The 24,882-nt window shown below is 44.1% G+C and overlaps 1 protein-coding gene across 1 annotated transcript; it reads left to right on the forward strand.

Moving 5' to 3' along the window:
• The first annotated feature begins 8,302 nt into the window (after positions 1 to 8,302).
• On the forward strand, positions 8,303 to 21,100 carry LOC120301563 (zinc finger protein 737-like). Its single transcript, XM_039328970.1, has 7 exons — positions 8,303 to 8,924; positions 9,287 to 9,852; positions 10,036 to 10,165; positions 11,372 to 11,454; positions 12,339 to 12,377; positions 16,970 to 17,096; positions 18,174 to 21,100. Exons 2-7 carry the CDS (start codon positions 9,445 to 9,447, stop codon positions 19,697 to 19,699), a joined length of 2,313 nt encoding a protein of 770 aa, XP_039184904.1. The 5' UTR covers positions 8,303 to 8,924; positions 9,287 to 9,444; the 3' UTR covers positions 19,700 to 21,100.
• Positions 21,101 to 24,882: the final 3,782 nt, after the last annotated feature.

Here is a 24,882-nt window from a genome sequence, read left to right on the forward strand (position 1 = left end):
GGAGACTGGCTCGCGAGACACCCCCTCCCCCCCTCTCCCCCAGCCAAGAGATCCCCAGGGCTGAACTCACAGCCGGCTCTCCTCAGATAAGAGGCCGGACGCGGAGCATGCGCAGTGGCGCTCAGCGAGCCCGGCAGCGAGAGCGCCCCCTGGTGGGATGTACGGACGGCCAGATAAAAGCCAGATTGTTTGGCGGGGGGGGTCGCCTCATTGGGCAGGTGAGAAATCTCCATCCACTGCCCGTCCCTGCTGAGACGGAGGCAGGGAGGCCATTTTCCCTCCTGGCACAGAAAGTTCCTTTGGGAGGGAGTGTCTTCGTTGGCCCGTGCATATAAAGGGGACCCCGGACTCTCCCGCCTCCAGGAGTGGGAAGGCTGACCCTGACCAAGCCCCTTGCCCCTCCGGCTTCCCCTTCCCACGAGCGGATCTGCCGCCCCGCCTTCCAGACGCCCCGGCGGTTTCTGTGCAGCCCGAGGGGGTGAAGGAGTTATAACGAGAGAGTTGTGTCCTAGAGAGGCCGGGGAATTCGGCGACTATTCTCTCCCCCCCCCCGCCGCGATGAGGCGCATGCTCAGTCGCCCTGCGAGCGGGAGAAGCTGCCCCTTTCTGCCCTAGGCTCTGGGCGCCTGGCGTTAGAAGGGGGCGGGGCGGAGGGGAGGTGACTCCTTCGGGTCACGTGAGTTCTAATGGCTGGAGAGAAGCGCCCGTCACGTTTTGGCGGGAAACGGGAGTCTCTGGGTCGCCTTAGCCGCTTCTCTGCTGGGCGCGAATCTCCCTCCTCACCCTGAGAAAAAGACAGACAGACAGACTGACTGACACACACACAAACAAAACACACTCACACTCATAATTTCCTCCTGGGAGAGGCTGCACCGGCCCAAAACAAAAGACTGACAGACACACAAACAAAACACACACTCATAATTTCCTCCTGGGAGAGGAGAGGTTGCACTGGCCCAAAGTGCTGACATTTTGACTGACTGACTGACACACGTACAAACAAAACATACTCGCACTCATAATTTCCTTCTGGGAGACGAGAGGCTGCACTGGCCCAAAGCAAAACACTGATTGACACACAAGAAAACACCCTCACAATCATAACTTCCTCCTGGGAGAAGAGAGACTGCACCAGCCCAAGAAACAATCCTGGGTTCCCTGACCTGAAGAAGTTGCTTCGTTACTAAAAACACCTCCATGGTTTTTGGGGTTTTTTTGCTGAATGTTTCAACTTCAGTGAGGGCCCTGAAATGATGGCCTCCCTTAAAGGTGGCGTGGGAAGAGGCAATGCCTAGGAAAAAAGACTTTTGAGCCAAAGTGACACCATTTTAGAAGGGAGACCATTTGAGGGAGATGAGGGGAAACAGAAGTCACTCTTCAGCTGGGAGGAAGACTTTCATTCTCTCCCTGCTGAGACGCAGATACTTAAAAAGAGTCCAAGGAAAGCCTAAAGAGGGATAGGGGGATGCTGTGCTTGCTGTGCTGGAGCTCTTTTAATAAAGAAAAACCTCATTCGCCACAAGCTTCCATCATTTTCCTTCCAGGAATACAGCCCGAGCAGCCCTGCCATTGGGCGATGCTCTCCAAGGCTGCCAAAAGAAATCTTAAAGGCATTACAAACTCTGGTTCATCAAGATGACAGGCAAGTTCCTTCCTAAGGGAAGAGAAGCCATCAAGAGTAACTAACACTCTGGCTTCACAAATTAAAAATATATTTAATAAATTCACCTAATTAAATTCACGTTGAATCAAATTTACAGTCTGGGTTTTTTTTTTTCCAGATCTCTGAACTTTTCTGCAAAAAAAAAAAAAAAAAAGCTTTCTGACTGCCTGCAAGAACTGGCTCCAAGGCTGCTTCGGGAAAGAAGGCCTGGTGCGACCAGGAGCTGCCTTGTACAGGCTGCATGAACCTCTCAACAGTAGAAGGAAAAATGCCTGAAGGTAAGCATTACATGGCAATTCTTGAGGAGTGTTGGGCAGCAGTGTCAATTGCTCCATTCACCAAGGCTTGTGCGCAACTTCTGCCATGGCTGTTTGCTACACATGCCTCAACTGCCACTGGCTTTGCAAAATTTTCTGGGAGTTGAATTCCTGATATCTGAATGTGGCCACGGTTGAGAAACAAATATTTAGAGCATCTCGGACTGTTTTACAATGTGGCAGTGAAGTAGCAAACTAGATTTCCAAGCTTACTTTTACCTGGGCCATTGGCAGTGTTCTCTGCTAATAGTAGAATGTGGAAAGAGCTTCAGGACAAACTTGTAACCTTAACTCCCATAAAAGGATTCATATGGGAGAGAAACCCTATAAAAGCATAGATTGTGGGAAGAATTTCAGAAATAGCAGTGACCTTATTTCCCATAAAAGAGTTCACACAGAGGAGCAACTACAGGTAGTTCTCAAATTATGACCATAAGGTAACCTGCTCGTCATGGTTGCAAAGTGGGTCATTTATTTTATAACTTTTTTTGCAGTAGTCCTTAAGCAAATCACTGGTCATTAAGTGAATTCATGATCGTTGCACAAATGCTGCAGTTGTTAAGTGAACTAATAGGTCATTATGAGTGCAGTTTTTCTGAAAACCAGCATTTCCAGTTTGGTGCAAAACCAACATAAAATGTAATATGACAATGGGACACTGTAAGAGGCTGCAAATACACCCTGGTTGCCAAGTGTCATGTGACCAAGGGAGTCCAACCATTGGAACTTTGAATCCAAGTCAAGAGTCCTCACCAGATATGTCCGTCAGAACTTAAACTGTTGATAAGTGACCACTCCTAAGTTGAGAACTACCTGTATAGATATATTCTCAGTGTAAAAAGTATTTTTGTAAAAGACTCCTCCTCATAAGAGGAATCACAGAAGAGAGAAAAAATATAAATACATGAGATGCGGAATGAATGTCAGGTAGAGCAAACAACATAGTTCCCATAAAGAACCTGTTTGGTTTAATCGTTAAGGCATCAGGCTAGAGAGGGGAGACAGTTCTAGCCCCACCCTAAGCATGAAAGCCAACTGGGTGACTATAAGCCAATCACTCAATCTCAGCCCAATTCACCGCACAAAGTTGTTATGGTGGGCAAAAAGGACAGAGGAGTATTGCTGTATATATAGGTATATACATTAAAATAACATCTTAAGTTTATATAAAGTTGGGATGCAAATAAATAAAAACAATAAATAAAATGGGACACGGGGGAAGTGCCTATGTGTTCTTTTTTATTTGTCCTTCATTCCTGTAAAAGGCTCCACTGTGATAGGGAAATATATACAGGCATGAAACAGAGTCTGCCTCATTTCCTGTAATGAACTGCGTGGATGACCTTCGTGCAGGGGTGTCGAACTGCCGGCTCACAGGCCGGATGCATCATAGCGAAACCGCACCCACCCCATTGCCGGCAATGGCAAAAAAGTCATGATGCGTCGTGACATGTCACGTGACATTGCGAGTTTGACATCCCTGCCTTAGTGGATGAGTGGAAGAGATGTTTCCTAGGAATCAATGAGATAACAGAGGAAAAGGTTTCTACCTTCAGATTTGCAGGATTCTGTTAATCTAGGCTTATATTAAAATAGAATTAACTCTTCTAGTCATATTTCCTGTCTAGTCTACCTCGAAGGGCTGACACTTCCACAAAGGAATCCACTCAGCTGCTCCTCCTTTTGCTCCTCCTCTCTATAACTGTAAGCTATCAGTGGAAAGTAGTTGAGCTAAAAAGCATAAAAATATTCAAAGCCAAATGAGATTCAAAAAAGCTTTACCAAACCCATATTACAAGAAAAAGGATCAGCACAAGAAGAACAAAAAAATTTTTACAATTCAATGTTGAATATATCTGTATAAAACAGTGGTTCTCAACCTTTTTAATGCCACGACCCCCAACCGGTCGTAAGTCGAGGACTACTCAACTGGTGCAGCACCGTTTGCAGAATGGGACTTTTGGCGGGCTCAGCAGGGCAGAGACAGCCTGGACAATTCCTATTGGCTTTTGAAAGCCAATAGAATTAGACTCTATTCAAGAGAGTCTATTCTATTGGCTTTCAAAAGCCAATAGAATAAAAGGGAGTAGCACAGCTAAGGAAAAGGGGGAAAAAATGGCGGACTGCGTTGTTTGGCGACCCCCGTGAAATGGTCGTTCGACCCCAAATGGGGTCCCAACCCACAGGTTGAGAACCGCTGGTATAAGACAATGTTAGCACAGAAAAGAAAACAAATGAATTCATGGAATGGAAAAAAGATCAGCATAGGTGGTAACCTTACAATAAAAGAATCCATACAAGGGGGAAGTCATATAAATGTTCAGAGGGTGGAAAATACTTCTGTCAAAAAAGTAACCTTATTTTGCATCAAAGGATCCATACAGGTGAGAAAAACTAAATAAATGCATGGAGTGTGGAAAGTTCAAGTGGAACAGTGACCTGACTTCCTATAAAAGATCCATGCAGGAGAGAAACCTGTGGGAAGAGCTTCAGCAGAAGAAGCTTTTTTTTCCACAAAAGAAGCCACACTGGAGAAAACATAAATGCATGGGGTCTGGGAAGAGCTACTGCGCTACTAGTGGACTTAATTTTCCATAAAAGCCTGCACATGAGAAAAACACTATGAATGCATGAAATGTGGGATGAGCTTCAGAAGGCACAATTACCTTATTTGACATAGAAGAATCCACACAGGAAGAAACCATATGGTTGTACGGAGTGTGGTAAAAATTTAATGTAGAGTTGTTACCCTGCGTTCTCATAAAAGGATCCACATGGGAGAAACTGTACTCATGCACTGAGTGTGGGAAAAGCTTTTGGAAAAGCAGTTCGGTAGCTTCCTAAAACTGTCACTTAAATTTTAGAAATCCTGGCTTTCCTGAGTCTGCATGGAGCAGAACTGGGTTTTGGTCATGCTCATGTTTTACTGGCCAAAACATACTAGAACTGATCGGGTTCAGGAAACACTCTACTTCACATGAGAGCCTTTCAGGTTACTTCAGGTATCTTATCACAAAGCATGATGTGGAAGTTTAGAAAATAAAGATAATAATGGTTATAGGAAATATAAAAATGTTATATGAACAAAATAAGCCCCTTTTAAATATATAGAACTTGTGAAACAAATACCAATAGAAGCAAGTGGAACTTAGGTATTATTCTAAAAGTGCAAGTTAGAGGAAAGGATTAAAAAAGACAAAAGGATATATATTTAAATATTAATATACCAAACTGATTAACAAAGGTATACAAATATGGAACAAAGATAATTTCAAAATAATCAGAATAGCAGAGGAAAAAACTAATAGATAGATAGAACAACTCCAAAACCTTCCTTTTTGTTGGGGGTGGTGGTGGAGGAATACTGAATCCAAATATTGACATAATCCTTATGAATTGCTGATTGGTACAAATCAAATAATGATTGTTCTTTAGTAATGTATGATCATTCATTCCCCATTGACTTTGTTTCTGGGAATCCAGCAGGGAATGTTGGAAGTCACAATTACATGACTGGGGATTTTGCAATAGGTGAACTCATAAGTACCATTCCTTCCCCCCGTTGCAACTGGAAAGACTTGGTGGCTCACTAGAATATAATGGGGTAATTTAAAAAAATTAAAGGACAGTAGGATCTTCAAACTAACAACTGTCTTACATGCTTAATAAAGTCTTGGCCCTGTACAATATATGTTCAGTTGTGTAGTATTTGCATTATAGTCACTGCCTATTTCTGCAATGCAGTGATTAAATGGAGGAGGAGGAACAGGGAGACCCAGATTAGTCCACTCTTATGACACAAAATTGTCTCCTCTCTAAGAAGTCTTCACCTCAGAGAAGAATAAGAATTTTGTGGTAACTCTTTGTTGAGGAAGCTTAAAAAAACTACAAGGAAAAATTGCATGTGGAAATATAGAATCATAGAGCAGGAAGGGACTTCAGAGATCCTTTAATCTAACCTGAAGGCAGGAAACATTATACCATCCTGGTCAAATGATTGTCCAATCTATTTTTGAAAACCTCCAGTGATGAAGCAGCAACAACTCTGGGAGGCAAGCTATTTAACTTATTATTTCTTCTCACTGTCAGAAAATTTCTCCTTATTTCCAGGTTGGATCTCTTTTAATGATTTTCCATCTGTTACTTGTCCTGCCCTCTAGTGCTTTGGAGCAGCGCCCCCCAACCTTTTGGGCAGCTGGTGCTTTGGAGCAGCGCCCCCCAACCCAATAAAAGAAACAAGAGATAGCAACACAAAACAATAATTCTTACTTTAAGATTCAGAGGTTTATTTCATTAATAATTATATACCTGGTATATGACTACCCCTAGTCTTTCTTCTCTAGACCAGTGGCCCCCAACCTTTTGGGCACCAGGGATTGATTCCGTGGAGAGATTTTCTGTGGACCGGAGGGGGTGTTGTTTCATGTGCTGCCTGCATCTCACGGATGGGGCTTCACTTGTTTGTGCAGCCCAGTTGCTGGCATGTTGTGGCTGGTGCCAGTCCACGGACTGAGGGTTGGGGACCCCTGCTTTAGAGAATAAGTCAATCCCCTCTTCTCTGTAACAGCCCTTCAAGCATTGGAAGACAATAATCATGCCCCCCCCCCAAATCCTTCTCTTTGATAGCTAGCTACACATTCCTAGCTCTCTCAACTATTCATCATACAATTAAAAAAAAAACCATTCCCGAAACATCGCTTATCTCTCTTTCATCTTGGCCAACCTGAAAAATGATGCATCTTAAATGTTTTGTTTAGAACAGCATGCAAAAAAACCCTCCTTTTGGTCTTCTAATAAAACTTCATTTAGGCTTAAGAGGAAGGATGTGCAAGAAAACTCATTATTTTGAGTTTACATTTGTTCCAATCCTTTTTTGTCTCCAAATACAACAAGATAAAAAATCTATGAGGGCCTAAAGTGAATATAGCTGCAAAGACTTGATTGGAAAGCTGGAAGCATAGGGTAGGATATTTTAGTGGACATCCTTGTCTCGAGTAAAGAAAAGCCAACTTTCTCTCATTTTAAGGCCTAAAATTGAGGCTGTTTCTGAGTTTTGTATCATAACAAGTGCTGGGATGTAGGACAGAGATCAACAGACAGTTTGACATTTGACTTGCCTTCTGTGCCATCAAGTCAGGCTCAACAGATTTTGTCCAGGACAATCTCTTTCTAACTGGCTTCTTTTCCAGTGATGACCCACTGCCGTTAAGCCTTGTCCATTCACTTGGAGCTTATTGTCCTCTTTTACAGAGCACAATTCTGCTTTTTGGTGGGTTCCAGAAATATCTCTTTCCTCCACCCTCAGCCTGGAGGGAGCTGAGAAAGGGGAGCCCCAACCCAGAACAAGAATTCAGCCTCTCTTCTCTGTTGGGAGACCACCAGGAGATTCTATGTCTACAAGGGGAAGCTGCCAAAGGCTTTCCAGGGTCTGAGGGGAAGCACTGGGATCCCTTTGTCAAGATCCAGGAAGTCCCCAGCCCAGAGGATCACTTCTGTTCCTGCTTTTCTGGCTCTGAGGCCTCAAGCCCAGTTGTTGCCTCGCCTCGAGGGTTTGTGTGTCAGTCAGTCTTTCCTCAGGGAGAATTGTGTCTCTGTGTGCGTGTGTGTGTGTCAGTCAGTCAGTCTTTCCTCAGGGCGAAGTGTCTCTGTGTGTTTGTTCGCGCCCAAACCTGACAGGTGCTTCTCTCCTGCCATTGGCTCAGGGCGAAGTGTCTCTCTGTGTGTGTTTGTGTGCCTGTGCGCGCGTATGTGTCTGTCAGTCAGTCTTTCCTCAAGGAGAATTGTGTGTGTGAGTGTGTTGTGTGTGTCAGTCAGTCTATCCTCAGGGAGAAGGAGATTCCCGCCCAGCACAGAAGCAGCTGAAGAGACCCAGCAACTCCCTTCCCGCCCAAACCTGACAGGTGCTTCTCTCCTGCCATTGGCTCTCGCCAGGCTCACGTGACCCGGAGTGCTCCCCCCACACCCTGAGCCCCGCCCTCCCACACGAATGCCAGGCGCCCAGAGGTGGGCGGGGCAGCCTCGCTCGCTCTGAGGAGGACTGGCTTCTCTAGGACTCTGCGCTCGCTTGCTGTAACCCCTTCATATCCGCAGACGGCAAAGAAATCGCAGGGACCAAAGGAGGCGGGGGGGGGGGGGAGAGAGAGAGAGTTCTCTTCAGCTCTGACCGGATGGTGGGGAATGGAAGGATTAGTTAGAGCTGAAGAAGCTCCTTGGAGGAGAAGTGAAACGTCTTCAAAGAAAAGCAAGAAAGTCCAGTTGCCTCCTGAAAAATACATCTTTGGGACAACCAGGACCTGGAGGACGGAGAATCTCCATAGACCTTTCCTGGGAAAAGCCTCGGGGAAGGGAGAGGGAGGGTTTTTTTGGATTGCAAATTCAAGGAGTTTATTTATTTATTTATTTATTCCCCGTTTTGCTACCCTGTAAGCAATTCAAGGCGGCGAACTTCAGAACAACCGCCCTGTGAGGTTGTGCTGATCTTGTTAAAATGATTCTTTTGCATCTTAGAATAGAATAGTTGAAAGGGACCTTGGAGGTCTTCTAGTCCAACCCCCTCCTATTAATTCCAGGCCTCTAATTGCCGCAGTTTCAGCTAGAAGAAAGGAATCAATCCGATGATCAGTCGGTCTGGATCGGGGGAGGGGGAAGGGGGGGAGACAATCATTGCTGGGATCTGCTTTGGATCCCGGGTCGATCCCGCAAAGCTGCGGAAAAGACAATCGGAGAGGGAGCCATAGGGGGCGCCCACCTCAATGTCGAGGGGCTGAGCGCCACTGCGCACGCTCCGCCACGTCTGCCCAGCTGGGGAGGAGCGGCTGTGAGCTGTGACCTGGAAATCTGGGGAGGGGAAACGGGCAGGAAGGGGTCCCCCAACCCCGAGTCTCCCCGGGGAAGGAAGTAGCTGGGGGGAAGGCTAAAGGAGCTACCACATGTGGATAAACCAGGTTTGCTTCCCAGCATTTCCATGCAAAAAAAGAATTTTGGCAAGCGGGGGGCTTCCCTGTCTGGCGCTCCTCCACCCTCTGCAAACGGACCCCCTTCAAGCTTTTGGGGGAGGGATTGAAAAGACCCCCAGGAGTTTTTCTCAGTGGAGCTGAACGGCACCTCCAGAGAAGACCTTCCCTGAATTGGGGAGGGGGGGCTGTATGTCAAGAGTTTGATGGGAAGGAGGGAGACACCTTCCACTAAGAGTGAACCAATAGGATTTTGCCCCTCTCCAAACTGTCCTGAATTTGATGAAACTGTCACTTTCTGAATGAGAACAGTCTGTGTGATTTCTGAAATTTCTTTTCCTTTTCCACTTTAGATGTAAAAAACTGGAGGCCTCTCGAGAGCTGAATGGCTTGAAACTCTTCTCTGGGATTCTCTGGGCAACTCCCTCAGATCCCGGGACTGAAAAAAACCTTTTCAGACTCAGGAGATCCACAGGGCCCTTCTGGATCCCTGTCAGAGAAGAGACTGGAAATGGATGCAAACCAGCCAGCTGGGAAGCGAGTGGGAAAAGGCCCTGCTGCTGCTCAGCTGCGAAGCTGTGAGGAGGTCTGGGCAGGACCTGGGCAAAAGATCCTGGAGGAAGCTCTTAATTCTGAGATTCAGCACTGGCGCTTCAGGAACAGCCCCTTTCAGGAGGCTGAGGGACCACGAGAGCTTTGCAGCCGCCTTCACCGCCTTTGCCGGGGGTGGTTGCAGCCCGAGAAGCACACCAAGGCTCAGATGTTGGACCAGGTGATTTTGGAGCAGTTTCTGGCTGTCCTGCCTGGGGAGATGCAGTGCTGGGTGCGGGAATGCCGAGCAGAGACCAGTTGCCAGGCGGTGGCCCTGGCTGAAGGCTTCCTTCTGACCCAAGTAGAGAAGGAGCAGGGAGGACACCAGGTGAGAGATGTTCCTCTTGGGAAATATGGAGGTGTGGAATTCTTCAATGGATTCCTAACAGTTTTGGAGATTGATACATCTTAATAATCCCTGTTTACTGATTTCAGGACACAGCGCTTGCTACGTTGAAAATGAAAATGTAGTTCTTATATTCTTTTAATTCCTTTTTCATCAAAATTTCAGGTTCTGAGGTCCTTCATGGAGGTAGGGACTAATTGTCCTGAGGAAAGGGTGAATCCCACAAATCCCTCTCGGGAGCCATGTTTTAGAGGACTCTACAAAGAGGAAGGTCAATGTCAAGACACCTCACTAGGTAACGGGGTCATTCTACAAGGTTGGAGATTTTCCAAAGAGATTCTAGTTATTCTTCATTCCATCAGAGATGGAAAGGGGAGTAACCTATCTTTAGCCTTCCTTGAGAGATAATTTGGAGAAAATTCTGACACATATCCCTGCTGGACCCCCTCTAACATTCTTACTTTCTAGCCTTGCAAGTGTGTTCTTGGGATGCTAGAATTACATCATTTGTCCATCTATGTGGAACGGGTTGTTTTCAAGGGGTAGTGGGAGCATATACAGTGGTGGCCAAAATTGTGGAAGCCTTTTGGGAAAAGTGTACAGGAGAAATGCCACCTTTGGTTAAGTTTCCACCAATTTTTCTTGTGATTTCTTTATAACGGTAGCCTTGTTCACTTAATAATACTATTTTACATCGCTTTCTGGGCAACCAGTCAACTCTTTGCACCATGAATTTAATTTTATTACGTTTTACAAGGTCACTAAATGAAAGAACACAAAAAACCCCAACCAACTTGATAGCGATCACATAACACACTGACCAATGTCCTCCTCTCAGCTTCAGTACATGACATCAATAACTGAATCCTACTGCGATCTGATTGGCTCATTGCCAAAACAAGATGACAGCTGATTGGCTCTCTAAACACTCATGCTCATTGGCTACAATCAGATGAAGGGAAGCTACCTGATATCGACCTAAGCAAGTTGTGCTTCCTTTTTCTGGTTATTTGGCTATACCTTTTCATAGAATACAGTACAGATAATTGAACACAATATGTTGCATTACATTCTTGATTAAATTATATTTCCATTGATATATAATTTTATGGTACTACTCCCCCCCCCAAAAAAAGTGGTGTTATTAGCCATCAAATCTCAAAAATTTACTTTTCCCAAAAGGTTTCCACAATTTTGGCCACTACTGTATTAATGGTTGAGTGAATGCTTTGGTTGGCAAGAGTGTACTTGTATATACTTGTGTGTCCTTGCCCAAAAGGCTAAGACAGAGGCCCAATTGGGGTTTGTGTCCCAGTGCATGGTTGGGCTGTACTCTTCTCTTTTTATTCTTGGATCCCAAGATGGAGCCATGAAAGACTGCCAAAAGAAGGGGGTAATGGATGGAGGTTTCCTCCCCAGGGCAGGAAGAAATACTAAGTTGTTGCTTCAAGCTAGAAAAGATGGAGTTGATCCCTTCCCTGCTCTCTTGTCTTTTTCCCAGGGAACAAAATGGAGTCGCTGTTATTCATCCACTCATCTCCACGTACTGGTGGAGCTGAAAGAACAGTTGGACCTTCAGCTCAGGTAGGAAAGAAAAGATCAAAAGCTAATATGGGGAAACAGTTGAGACCTCCAGTTTCATTTGGGGTTTCCGTTTATGATATTGCTGTTCCTGAGTGATGTGGAACAGGAAAATTAGGATTCAAGTATAAACACTCGATTTAGAACACAGAACATAGAATATCAGAGTTGAGAGGGATCTCAGAGATCTTCTATCTAGTCAAACCCCCTGCTCGAGCAGGAGACATTGTACCATTTTAGACAATGGTTATCTAGCCCTTTCTTAAAAGTCTCCAGTGATGAAGCAACCATAACTTCTGTGTCATGGTTCCAACAGATGAAACTCTTCAAAGAACTTTGAGGCATTTTTTACCTTAAAGAATCTTTATTCGAGCAGCATAGCTTCAGCATCGTATATAGTCAAAGCCAAAATCTGGATTCCCCTCCCCTTAGCACACAGTATCAAACACAATTCCCTCCTCTAATTAACAGTCATAAATCACATTCTCCAATTAGTTTGAACTGCAGGCTTTCCCTCCTGTTCTCCAACCCGCCATTTATCATCTCTTATTTCAAGCTCTGAATTCACACACTAGTACAATATTGTTATGTCTAACTAACTCCCATCACATTCCTCCTCCTCCCCCAGTATAATCTAATTCTAAGAGTAAAGCATAAGAAAGAAAAAGGCTGAAACTCCATGTTGTCAAAGCAAGAACATTCAATGTTAGCAGCATTGACATTCTGAAGGAAAGCGGTTCCACTGGTTAATTGTTCTGTCAGGAAGTTTCTCCTTAATTCCAGGTTGCTTTTTTCCTTGACTAGTTTCCACCCATTAATTCTTGTCTTTGGTTTAGGTGCTTTGGAGCAGGGCTTTTCAACCTTTTCACCCATTGTACCACTTTTAGGATATGGCAACATCCGAGTACCACCAGTCGTCTAGCAAGGTGTCAAAACGTTGATGATCAAAAAAAAAAAAAAAAAGGAAAAAAGTGATAAAGTACAGGTAGTCCTCGACTTACAACAGTTCGCTTAGTGACGGTTTGAAGTTACAATGGCACTGAAAAAGTGCCCCCCAAGCCACAGCCGAGCAAGACACCTGTCTGCCCATCCGGTGGCGCTCTTCCTCCTGTCCAAGGTTTTCATTGTTGTGAGCATTTAGTAATAGTAATAGTAGTAAAGTTGGAAGGGACCTTGGAGGTCATCTAGTCCAACCCCCTGCTCGGGCAGGAAACCCTACACCATTTCGGACAAATGGCTGTCCAGTCTCTTCTTAAAAACTTCCAGTGTTGGAGCATTTACTGCTTCTGGAGGTAAGGCTGTTCCACTGATTAATTGTTCTCACTGTCAGGAAGTTTCTCCTTAGTTCTAGGTTGCTTCTCTCCTTGATTAGTTTCCACCCGTTGCTTCTTGTCCTGCCTTCAGGTGCTTTGGAAAATAGCTTAATTCCCTCTTCTTTATGGCAGCCCCTGAGATATTGGAATACTGCTATCATGTCCCCCCTTGTCCTTCTCTTCGTTAAACTAGACATACCCAATTCTAGCAACCGTTCCTTATATGTTTTAGCCTCCAGTCCCCTAATCATCTTTGTTGCTCTTCTCTGTACTCTTTCTAGAGTCTCAACATCTTTTTTACATCGTGGTGACCAAAACTGGATGCAGTATTCCAAGTGTGGCCTTACCAAGGCATTGAAGAGTGGTATTAATACTTCACGTGATCTTGATTCTATCCCTCTGTTAATGCAGCCTAGCACTGTGTTGGCCTTTTTGGCAGCTGAGCACACTGCTGGCTCATATTTAAGTGATTGTCTACTAGGACTCCGAGGTCCCTCTCACAGTTACTACTATTGAGCATGGTGCCACCTATGCTGTACTTGTGCATTTGGTTTTTCTTGCCTAAATGTAGAACCTTGCTTTTTTCACCATTGAATTTCATTTTGTTAGTTAGTGCCCAGTGTTCAAGTCTGTCCAGATCCTTCTGTATCTGAAGCCTGTCTTCTGGAGTGTTGGCTATTCCTGCCAGCTTGGTGTCGTCTGCAAATTTGATGAGTTCCCCATCTATCCCTTCATCCAAATCGTTGATGAAGATGTTGAAGAGTACTGGGCCCAGAACAGAGCCCTGGGGCACCCCACTACACACTTCCCTCCATATAGTTGCAGTTCCATTGAGGACCATCGCTGAGTACGGCCGGTCAGCCAGCTACGGATCCATCTGGTAGTGGTTCTGTCTACCCCACATTTTTCTATCTTGTCAAGTAGTAGGTTGTGATCTACTTTATCAAATGCCTTACTGAAGTCCAAGTAAATTATGTCCACAGCATTCCTCTGATCCACTAATTTTGTCACTTGGTCAAAGAATGCAATAAGATTTGTCTGGCATGATCTATTTTTGACAAACCCATGTTGGCTTTTAGTAATGACTTTGTTTGCCTCTAGGTGTTCGTTGATTCGTTGTTTGATTATCTTTTCCAGGATCTTCCCAGGTATTGAGGTCAGGCTGATAGGTCTGTAATTTCCTGGATCCATTTTTTTTCCTTTTTTGAGGATGGGAACTACATCGGCTCTTTTCCAGTCCTCTGGTAGTTCCCCTGTGTTCCAGGATCTTTGAAAAATATAGTTCAGTGGCTCCGATATCACATCTGCCAGTTCCTTGAGAACTCTGGGGTGTAATCCATCTGGTCCTGGCGATTTGATTGTAGCAGGTTTTGGTCACTTCACATGACCCTGGGACACTGTGACCGTCATAAATATGAATCAGTTGCCAAGCATCTGAATGTCAATCACAAGACCCTGGAGATTCTGCAACATTCCAGCTTATCGACGCTTCTTCTGGGCTCAGCAGAAGCGCCAGGATCAGCGCCGAGCTCCAGCTGGAGCCTGGTGCTGATCCTGGCGCTTCCACTGAGCCCTGACAGTCCTGAAGAAGTGCTGATCCTGGCGCTTCTGCTGAGCCCTGACAGCCCTGCAGCTCCAGCCATCTCTCGCTCAGGCTTGTGCGGTGCTGCCACCGATTCAGTTTATTCCCCTCCCCCGTTACTTTTCTAAGATGGTCACATACCAGGTGCCAATGTACCACAGGTGGTACCCATACCACTGGTTGAAAAGCCCTGCTTTGGAGAATAGATTAACCTCTTCTTTTTTGTGGCAGCCCTTCAAATAGTGGAACGCTGCTATCATGTCTCCCCTGGCGCTTCTTTTCACTAGACTAGCCATATCCAGTTCCTGCAACCTTTCGTCATATGTTTTAGTTTCTAGTCCCCTAATCATCTTTGTTGCTCTTCTCTGCAGTATTCCCATAGTCTCAACTCTTCCAAACTCTTACTCTTCTCAATTCTTCCAAAGGCTTAACTCTCAGGATGGTTTTGGAAATGCATCCATAACTTTAATGGTTATACTGCTGGAGTCCAAATATATAGTTCACGCTATGAAACGTAAAAAGCTGTAAAAAAAAACTGTTAGGCAAAGCAATAGGGACGTCTGAAGCAGTGCCAGCTGTTATCATTTTTGGAAAACCAGTAATAAGGCTGCCAGCTTCACTTGCATAAATACAGCTAGTCAGTTTATGATCACAGTTGGGACAGGAATTTCCATTGTAAAACACTGTGGTTGTTGAGGCTGTTGAGTAACCAATTGAGTTGAGTAACCAGTTATGTAACAGATCATGATTATTAAGCTAGTCAAGTGTCATAAGTACAGAACCCAACTTAACCAATGGCTTTTTTTTTGCCTGAAAACATAAAAGTGAACTGGTTTCAAAGTGCATGAATTGCAATTCTGTGACCGTGGGTATTGGTGCGACTGTTTCCAATGGTCTTAAGTGACTTTTTCAAAGACAGTTCTCATTCTGAACCATCATTAAGTGAAATACCATAATTCTAGAAGAAAAGGCATACATTGAGAATTATTCCTTGTTTTCAAAGAGTTAAGAAGTATTAATACCATTTTACAATGCCTTGGTAAGGCCACACTTGGAATACTGCATCCAGTTTTGGTCACCGCGATGTAAAAAGATGTTGAGACTCTAGAAAGAGGACAGAGAAGAGCAACAAAGATGATTAGGGGACTGGAGACTAAAGCATATAAGGAACGGTTGCTGGAATTGGGTATGTCTAGTTTAACGAAGAGAAGGACAAGAGGGGACATGATAGCAGTGTTCCAGTATCTCAGGGGCTGCTCCAAAGAGGAGGGAGTCAAGCTATTCTCCAAAGCGCCTGAAGGCAGGGCAAGAAGCAACAGATGGAAACTAATCAAGGAGAGAAGAAACCTAGAATTAAGGAGAAACTTCCTGACAGTGAGAACAATTAACCAGTGCAACAACTTGCCTCCAGAAGCGGTGAATGCTCCAACATTATTTGTCTGAAATGGTATAGGGTTTCCTGCCTGAGCAGGAGGTTGGACTAGATGACGTCCAAGGTCCCTTCCAACTTTATTATTATTATTATTGTTGTTGTTGTTAAAACTTTTTTTCCTGAGCTAAGCCGATTTTAAAAAAAGGGTAAAGACTGGAGAAAATATTGACTTCATCTTAGCTTTTAGAAACTGCAGAATAACAGAATACAGAATAATATAGTTGGAAGGGACCTTGGAGGTCTTCTAGTCCAACCTTCTACTCAAGCAGGAGAGCTTATACCACAAGTGGCTGTCCAGACTCTTCTTAAAGTCTTCAATGAGGGAGAACCCATGGGCTGCATTAGACAAGTGATTTTCTATTGGCCTATGTCCTGGTGTTTTTAACACTTTGGATTAGAAAAGAGATAAAAGGATAAGATAAAAGAAAGAAATAAAGTGGTCCCTCATTCTTTGACTGATCAGGAGTGAACCTGCTTAGCTGAGAAAGTCAACTGAGGGCTGGAGTTGTCAATTGATAGAATCCAATTTATAGTAACCAACCACATGAAATTTTTCAGTAGATAGGAATACAGTTAATGCACATACAATAACTTTAATAACCTTCAGGGAGAACCTGCTGTCCTACATCCTATTAGATCAGTGATGGCGAACCTTTTAGACACCGAGTGCCAAAACTGCAACCCAAAACCCACTTATTTATCGCAAAGTGCCAAGGCTGCATCAGCATTGTGGTGCCCTGAGGAGGTGTGGGGGCATGGCCCAATAGGTGAGCGTGGCTGCAGTGGTCATGGCAGGCTGTGGCCGCGGCCAGGTGTGTGGGGGCCAGTCCCTCGCCATCTCTGGGGCCAAAGCCACTTGCTTGCTCGCTTCCTGCCTGTCACTTCCAAACGCCACATGCTCGACACTCTGGCAAACTGCTGGGGCAATGGTCTGTGTGCCCACACAGAGGGCTCTGAGTGCCACCTCTGGCACGCGTGCCATAGGTTCACCACCACTGGCTTAGATGGAGAGGATGGTGTATGTAACAACCCCTTTAGAGATCAGGGGATGTTTTTTTCACATAACATGTTGAATCCAGCTGGGGAAAAGTCCAGCTAAGAATTATAACTCCATGTTTTTAGCATTTGCAGATTAAAAGAGATCTTGCACATTCTTCCTGACTCTGCTCATAGAGATTGTTCCTCGTTCAGGGTCCTGTGTCCTTTGAGGAGGTGGATGTTCATTTCACCAATGAAGAATGGTCGCTGCTGGATCCCGACCAGAAAGCCCTGTACCAAGAAATAATGTTGGAGACGTCTAGGATTGTAACCTCTTTAGGTAAGGGTTTATCTAGAAGAAAATTAAGTAAGACTGAGGAGTCATTGGACTGTTTATTTACAGCTTAGGATATCTGTGCAGAACTTGTTAAAATGGTTTCTTTTCTTTTCTCTTTTCATTTTATATCAATTCCAGTCCACCTCTGTGGTCTTCTAAGTACCATAGTATCAACCTCCAGCTCGAATATCCAAATAAAGTCCAGGATTTCTTCCATTTCTGAAAATCTTACTGGTTTATTGAATACATGACATAGTATAGGCGGAGGAAAACTAACTCTAAAATCCCAAGACATCTAATCAAAGCATATATCAATGACATTCCCAACCAAACCTCCCAGATGTCCACAGAGTTCATGTAAACACATTCTCATTGTTTAGATAACTGTCTGCTATCTTCTTCACAGTGGTTAGAATGTCTTTCAAAAGTTTCCATACATCTTTTCTCAACAAATGTCTGCAGAACTGGAGAGGTTTCGTTTCTGTAACTAACCCATTTGAAGCCTCATCTCCACCCCGCCCCTTACTCTAATGACAACGTGAAAACAATAAGGCAGGTAGCTGCCAGGTTTTCACTCTTGACACATAGTATCATGTAGAAGAAAGGAACTGGTTAGAGATAGTTGGTCTGGAGAGTTAACAAGCAGTCTTGTGATCTTCTACATCAATACTGCAGAACTATTGGGAATATAATCAGAGAAGGGTGGTTTTGCTTATTTCACTTGTCCTAATTAGCCATATTTTTTTCTTGGAGTGATACTGCAATGATAGGTATGTTGTGGCTTTAGCACATCTGACACAAGGGTGTATGCTACATCCTGTCAAGATCTAGGCTGCAGGACACTGCATTAGTTATTATGTTGTCTTATGTTCTGCATTTAAATTGTTGTCAGACACCCAGAATTATACGAGTTGAGCAGCCACACCAACATTTTAAGTTAAGAAATAGCATTCATGCTGTCATTTTTCCTTTTGTTCTCCCTCCAGATGTCCAGGAATAGGTGTAGGCTAGGGATTGTCATGGGGATTGCAAACTATATGTTGTAGAGTTTCTGATATCTTTTTCTCCTCCCCCGAGCAGTTGATGCACAGAAAAATGAAAATTATCGAGAGCCACGTGTGGTGCCATCACAAATAATCGAAACTGAAATACGAGAACAGCAATGTGCAGATAAGTGGGGAAGAAGGAGATATGAGAAAAAAGAATCTTACACTTGGAGAGAAAACTTGACCTTTGAATGTGTGGAAATGGATAATTTCCAGATTCAACATGATTTCAAAGAAAGTAGTATCGGAAAGTGTCGAGGAAATGGGAAGAGATTCAAACCGAAACCCAATTTCAGTAACTGCTGCAAAATTGGAAAAAACTTCAACTATAACACTAAAATTATCCCACATAAAATAATCCATGCAAAGGAGAAGCCCTACAAATGTTTGGACTGTGAAAAGAACTTTAGGTGGAGAGGTAATCTTCACTATCATAAAAAGATCCATTTGGGGGAAAAGCCCTTCAAATGCGCAGAATGTGGAAGAAGTTTCAATATGAACAGTTCCTTGACTTATCATAAAAGGATCCATATGGGAGAGAAACCCTATAAATGCACGGACTGTGGTAAAAGCTTCACTATGAACAGTGCCTTTACTTTTCATAAAAGAATCCATATGGGAGAGAAATCTTACAAATGCCTGGAATGTGGAAAAAACTTCAGCACCAAAAGTTATCTGACCTCCCATAAAAGGATCCACACAGGGGAAAAACCATATAAATGCGTAGACTGTGGAAAAAGCTTCAGTATGAAAAGTTCCTTTACTTACCATAAAAGGATCCACATGGGAGAGAAACCATATAAATGCCTGGAATGTGGGAAAAGCTTCAGTATGAATAGTTCTCTAACATATCACAAAAGGATCCACACAGGAGAGAAACCCTATAAATGTCCTGAGTGTGGAAAGAGCTTCAGCAGCAGCAGTTATCTAACTTCCCATAAAAGGTTCCATACAGGGGAAAAACCCTATAAATGCATAGAGTGTGGGAAAAGCTTCAGTTTGAACAGTTCCCTTGCTTCTCATAAAAGGATCCACATGGGAGAGAAACCATATAAATGCCTGGAATGTGGGAAAAGCTTCATTATGAATAGTTCTCTTACATATCACAAAAGGATCCACACAGGAGAGAAACCCTATAAATGTCTGGAGTGTGGAAAGAGCTTCAGCAGCAGCAGTTATCTAACTTCCCATAAAAGGATCCATACAGGGGAAAAACCCTATAAATGCATAGAGTGTGGGAAAAGCTTCAGTTTGAACAGTTCCCTTGCTTCTCATAAAAGGATCCATACAGGAGAGAAACCTTATACCTGCACGGAGTGTGGAAAGAGCTTCAGCAGCAGCAGTTCTCTTACTTGCCATAAAAGGATCCATTCAGGGTTGAAACCTTATATATGCAATGAATGTGGGAAGAGTTTTATTTCAAGCAGCTCCCTTACGAAACACATTAGTATCCACTCGGGGGAGAAATTATATACTTGTACAGAGTGTGGGAAAAGCTTCCAACTGAATAGTCACCTAACTTCCCACAAGAAAATGCATACTGGAGAAAAACCCTATTGATGCACGGACTGTGGAAAAAGCTTCAGTATCAATAGTTCCCTTACTTCTCATAAGAAGATCCATTCAAGGTTGAAACCATACATATGCAAGGAATGTGGGAAGAGTTTTGTTTCTAACATCTCCCTGACGAATCATGTTTGTATCCACCTAGATGAGAAACTATATCAGTGTACGGAGTGTGTGAAAAGCTTCAGGTGGAAAAGTCACCTAATTTCTCATAAAAGGATGCATACAGGAGAGAAACCCTATAAATGCATGGACTGTGGAAAAAGCGAACAGTTTCCTTACTTCTCATAAAAGGATCCATACGGGAGAAAAACCCTATGAATGCACAGAGTGTGAGAAAAGATTTAGCAAGAGCCGTTACCTTACTTCCCATAAACGAGTCCACACACGGGAGAAGCGATAAATATGCTCTGAATATGGAAAGAGTTTTTGTGAAACTCTTATGCTGCCTAACAGAAATGGGGAAAAAATATACATGCATGATATGTGGAAAGAAATTTATGTGGAGCAATCAACTTACTTTCCATAAAAGGACCCACATGGAGAACATGTCTTTTGGGATTGAAGTGTTCTGAATTCCTGTAAAAGGATTGGCTGTAATATCAAACATATACAGTAAATGCAGAACTTCACTCAAGAATTATGAACTGATGTGTCTAAAGGCTCCATACAAGGGAAATAGCATGTAAGCATGTAGTGTGGAAAGAGCTTCAAATGCTTTTCTTTCTGCATGTGCCTTGCAGATAGATTTTTTTTTTTTTAAATTTCTGATGATACCAGTCCCTGCAGGGTTTTTTTGGCAGGGTTTTTCAAAGTGCTTTGCTATTGCTGCCATCATAGGGCTGAGAGAAAGTGACAGGCCCAAAGTCACTTAGTGTCTAAAGTGGGACTCCCAGTTTCCAGCCTGGTCTCTTAACCACTGCACCATGCTGGCTTTTTCAAGTGGAATAGAAACTTTATTTTTGGAAAATAAGTTACTGTAGGTACACGTGGGAGAAACATTAGAACGCATAGAATGTGGGAACAGTTTGAGAAGGAAATGTCTACTTGGGAAAGGAATCCATAAATGCAGGGAGAATGGAAGAAATTAAGCAAAAACAGGTTCCTTAATTCCCATGAAAGGATCCATATGGAAGAACCACAGATACATGTGTCTGGGAGAAGAATGATCAAGTAGGTGTCTGGAGAACTTCAGTACAAGGCGCTCTTATTTCCCAGAAAAAGTTTCACATAGGAGAGAGAATGTAGATATAAATACATGGAACACCAAGAGAGGCTAAAACATATAAGGAACGGTTGCTAGAATTGGGTATGTCTAGTTTAACGAAGAGAAGGACAAGGGGGGACATGATAGCAGTGTTCCAATATCTCAGGGGCTGCCATAAAGAAGAGGGAATTAAGCTATTCTCCAAAGCACCTGAAGGCAGGACAAGAAGCAACGGGTGGAAACTAATCAAGGAGAGAAGCAACCTAGAACTAAGGAGAAACTTCCTGACAGTGAGAACAATTAATCAGTGGAACAGCTTGCCTCCAGAAGCAGTAAATGCTCCAACACTGGAAGTTTTTAAGAAGAGACTGGACAGCCATTTGTCCGAAATGGTGTAGGGTTTCCTGCCCGAGCAGGGGGTTGGACTAGATGACCTCCAAGGTCCCTTCCAACTTTACTATTATTATTATTATTTGTCTTATTTCCTGTAAAAGAATCAACTCTTAAGGGTCCAGTAAGTACAATGATCCCACAGAAAAAAGTGAACAGAGGATTGTCATAGGAGAAACTGAATAAATGTATGAATTATGGAAAGAGCTCCCAAGATAGATTTTTTTAAATACCAGAGATATAACCTAGTTAGTTATATCTGCTCACAAGAATCTTTTATTAAACTGTCCTGCTTATTATTATGCCAGTATTTGTCAAGACCTGTGCCTGGTCAGTTTGCTTTATTTAGGTAGAAGCAACATCTTAAGTTGTTCTGGGATCAGGCTGCAGGCTTTGTGGAGAGCTACATATGTAAGCAAAGCAGGGGGAAATGTATGTTTGTACGTGTATGTGTACTTTAGCTCTAATTGTAAATACCCGCCTTCCTTCAATATATAGCCAAGTATTTAAGCTCTTAGTTCTTTGTTTTTTATGTATCATGATGTACATTAGTTGTGGTTTATCTGTGAAACATCTTTTCCAGGTATTTATATGTACATGCCCGTTTGGTTGAGTATGTTTCTGGTTGCAAAATCACATTAATCCTGCTGTAAAGAGAAGTGTGGCCAGCGAGTTTATGATTGCCAGCTATTGCCTCTTTACTTTAAAAATGTTTATGGACATCCAGGTCATGGTTGTCCCAAAATGCTTTTTCAAGAGGCAACTGGGCTTTCTTTTTTTTTTCTTTGAAGATGTTCCGCTTCTCATCCAAGGAACTTAGAGTAGATGAAGTTTCTTGGATGAGAAGTGAAATATCTTCAAAGAAAAAACAAAGTCCAGTTGCCTCTTGAAAAAACACCTTTGGGATTACTTTAAAAATGTTTTTATGAATCCAACAGTGTACTCATATGAACAATATTTTTTTAAGAAGGGAACTAAACAGCTTGATTTAAATTACTCAGTGTCTTCTAACCAGGATCATATTTTCTAACCTTATTATTAAATATATATATCATTCATATCAAAAAGAATCCTTTCTGGATTTGTTACATTTCCAGACCACTGAATTTGTCAAGGATTTCAATATCACTTTGGTACCACTGTATATTTGGTGATATCAAAGTAATCAGAAAGGTCAATCCTATTTGAAATTTTAGAGGACCGTGGCACTGCCAATTGGAGATATCTTGTGTTGGTGTGATTGTGACTGTGTTTTTTACCTTACTATAGCTTTTAAAAAATGTTTCTGTATGTTCTGATTAACTGTATTTCTCATTTTGGAGGGTTATTATAATAAATTATGGGAAAGAGTTGTTGCACAATACAGATGATGCCTCTACATCAGGGGTTCCCAACCTCCGTGGACCTGCACTGGGTCACGGCATGCCAGAAACCAGGCCACACAAAGAAGTGAAACCCCATCTGCAGAATGCAGGTAGCATACAAAACTATGACCCCTCTGGTCCACAGAAAAACCTCCCCATGGAACCCGTTCCTGGTGCCCAACAGGTTGGGGGTCACTGCCCAGAAAAAAAAACAAATGAATATGTGGGAGAAGCTTCAGTGAGTGGAGAGAAATGGAATAGACAGAAAGTGCTAGAAAGTGGTAGAAGGAATTCACATCAAACTCAGTATCAAAGGATTCCCACTCCACAGATGGTGAATGTATAGAAATCCATGGAATATGAGAAAAACAGCACCAAGGCAGATGAACCTATAAATGAAGCAACAAAGGGGAGAAAGCAGTGCCTCTAAAAATGTAGGAAGATTCATTACGTTCCTCACAATGCGAGGGTTTTTTTTCCAGAATTTTCCTAAATTATGTAATTTGACATCTGTGGAAATAATCCATGCAGCACTGATGGTGCTTTGGCCAATTTTATCTTTCTTTATATCTGAGAACTCAGAGGGGAACCAGAGAAGCCTTTTGCTGTGTGCGGGTGGAGGGGGCCCCTGAGGGAGAAGAGGGGATGGAGGAGGCCTAATTCGGAGTCAGGCCAAGAGAAAGGAAGAGTCGAGTCCTGAGGAACCCCACAGAGCCCCGATGGCGGTGCTTCCCTCAGAGCCGTGTGTGTGTCTCTCTCTCTCCCCTCTCCCTGCCAACAGAGGCTCCTCCCACGTCTCTTGGAACTTTTTCCTACCTTTTCCTGCTTCCCACACTCTATGCATTAAATTGGAGACACCTCGATGTGTTTGGGCATGATGGGCCCCTAAGAGCCTCGAAGCAGAAGAGTGGCCCCAAAGGAGGCCTCATCCAGAGTCTGACCGAAAAAAAGAAGTCGAAGCCATCTCTGAAAAGCTCCAAAGAAGCCCGATGGCAGCTCTTCCCTCAGGACCGCATCTTCCTCTCAACGGCCTTTCCCGCCTTTTCCCATCTCGCCGCCTGAGCGAATCGCACGGGGAGGGGCGTGGCCAGAAGGAAAATGGGGGAGGAGCCTTGCAAGGTCCCGTCTCCCTTGCCCTGCAGCCTTTTCCCCAACATCTCCGCGGGGGGGAGGTCCCAGTCCTCTTCTCCCCCCCCCCCCCAGCCTCAATGGGGCTGTCCCCCCAAGCGTGGCCCTGCTTTTTCTCGGTTGGGGGCTACCTGAATCAGGGGCAGTTCAATGCATTTGGATGTGATGGGCCAAGATCCTTGAGGGGGCTAGAAAGGGGCTCCTGGGGACGACGTTGTGTGGGGGTGGAGGAGCCCCTGAGGGAGAGGAGGGGCCCAGAAGGAGGCCTCATCCAGAGTTTGACTGAGAAAAAGAAGTTGAGGCCGTCTCTCAGGAGCCCCGAAGAAGCCCGATGGCGACGCTTCCCTCAGAGCCGCGTCCTTCTTTCTTTCAACGGCTTTTCCCGCCTCGCCGCCTGAGGGAACCGCACTGGGAGGGGCGTGGCCAGAAGGGAGGCGGGGGGAAGGGAGGAGCCTTGCAACGTCCCGTCTCCCTTGCCCCGCAGCCTTTCCCCCAACGCGTCTTCTCGAGGTCCTAGCCCCCTTCTGGGGGGGTTCTCCTTCCCCCTTTCTCTTCGAGGGATCCTTGCCAGCTGACCCACCAACAGCAACGGTGACCCCAGCAGAGCCCATGAAGGCTTCCCGCAAGCCCCCTCCCAAGAGAGGAAGGGGAGAAATGAAATTGGCAGGGGGTCTTAACAGGGATGCTTTGGAGTTGGCCTGCCAGAAATACGTTGCGCCAATAAGAATCCGCTCTTCTCTTGAGTCATTTGTCTCTGAGCAGAATCTCTTGTGATTTCTCCCTGTTGAAGAAAGCCTTTGGAACAGAAAATGAGAAAGTTCGTGTGTTTGTGTGTCTGTGTCTGTGTGTGTGTGTTGTGTGCAGCTACAACTGGAGGGGACTTTGGAACTAGGTTGTCCCAAAGAGAACACAGATGGGCCCTGAGTGAAGCAATCTCTACGGGAGACAACAATTGCTGAGATGTGGAAATCCCATTCTTAGCCGATTCAGAATGTAGCAGTCTCATCTAGACACAGCTCACTTGTTTTTCACAAGACCTTTCCGTGACACCTATCTCCAACCTTCCAGTGCATGATCAACTCTGGCTT

Source organism: Crotalus tigris, unplaced genomic scaffold (assembly GCF_016545835.1).
Source record: "Crotalus tigris isolate CLP2741 ecotype Arizona unplaced genomic scaffold, ASM1654583v1 scf7180000024386.1433019, whole genome shotgun sequence".
NCBI classification, from domain to species: domain Eukaryota; kingdom Metazoa; phylum Chordata; class Lepidosauria; order Squamata; family Viperidae; genus Crotalus; species Crotalus tigris.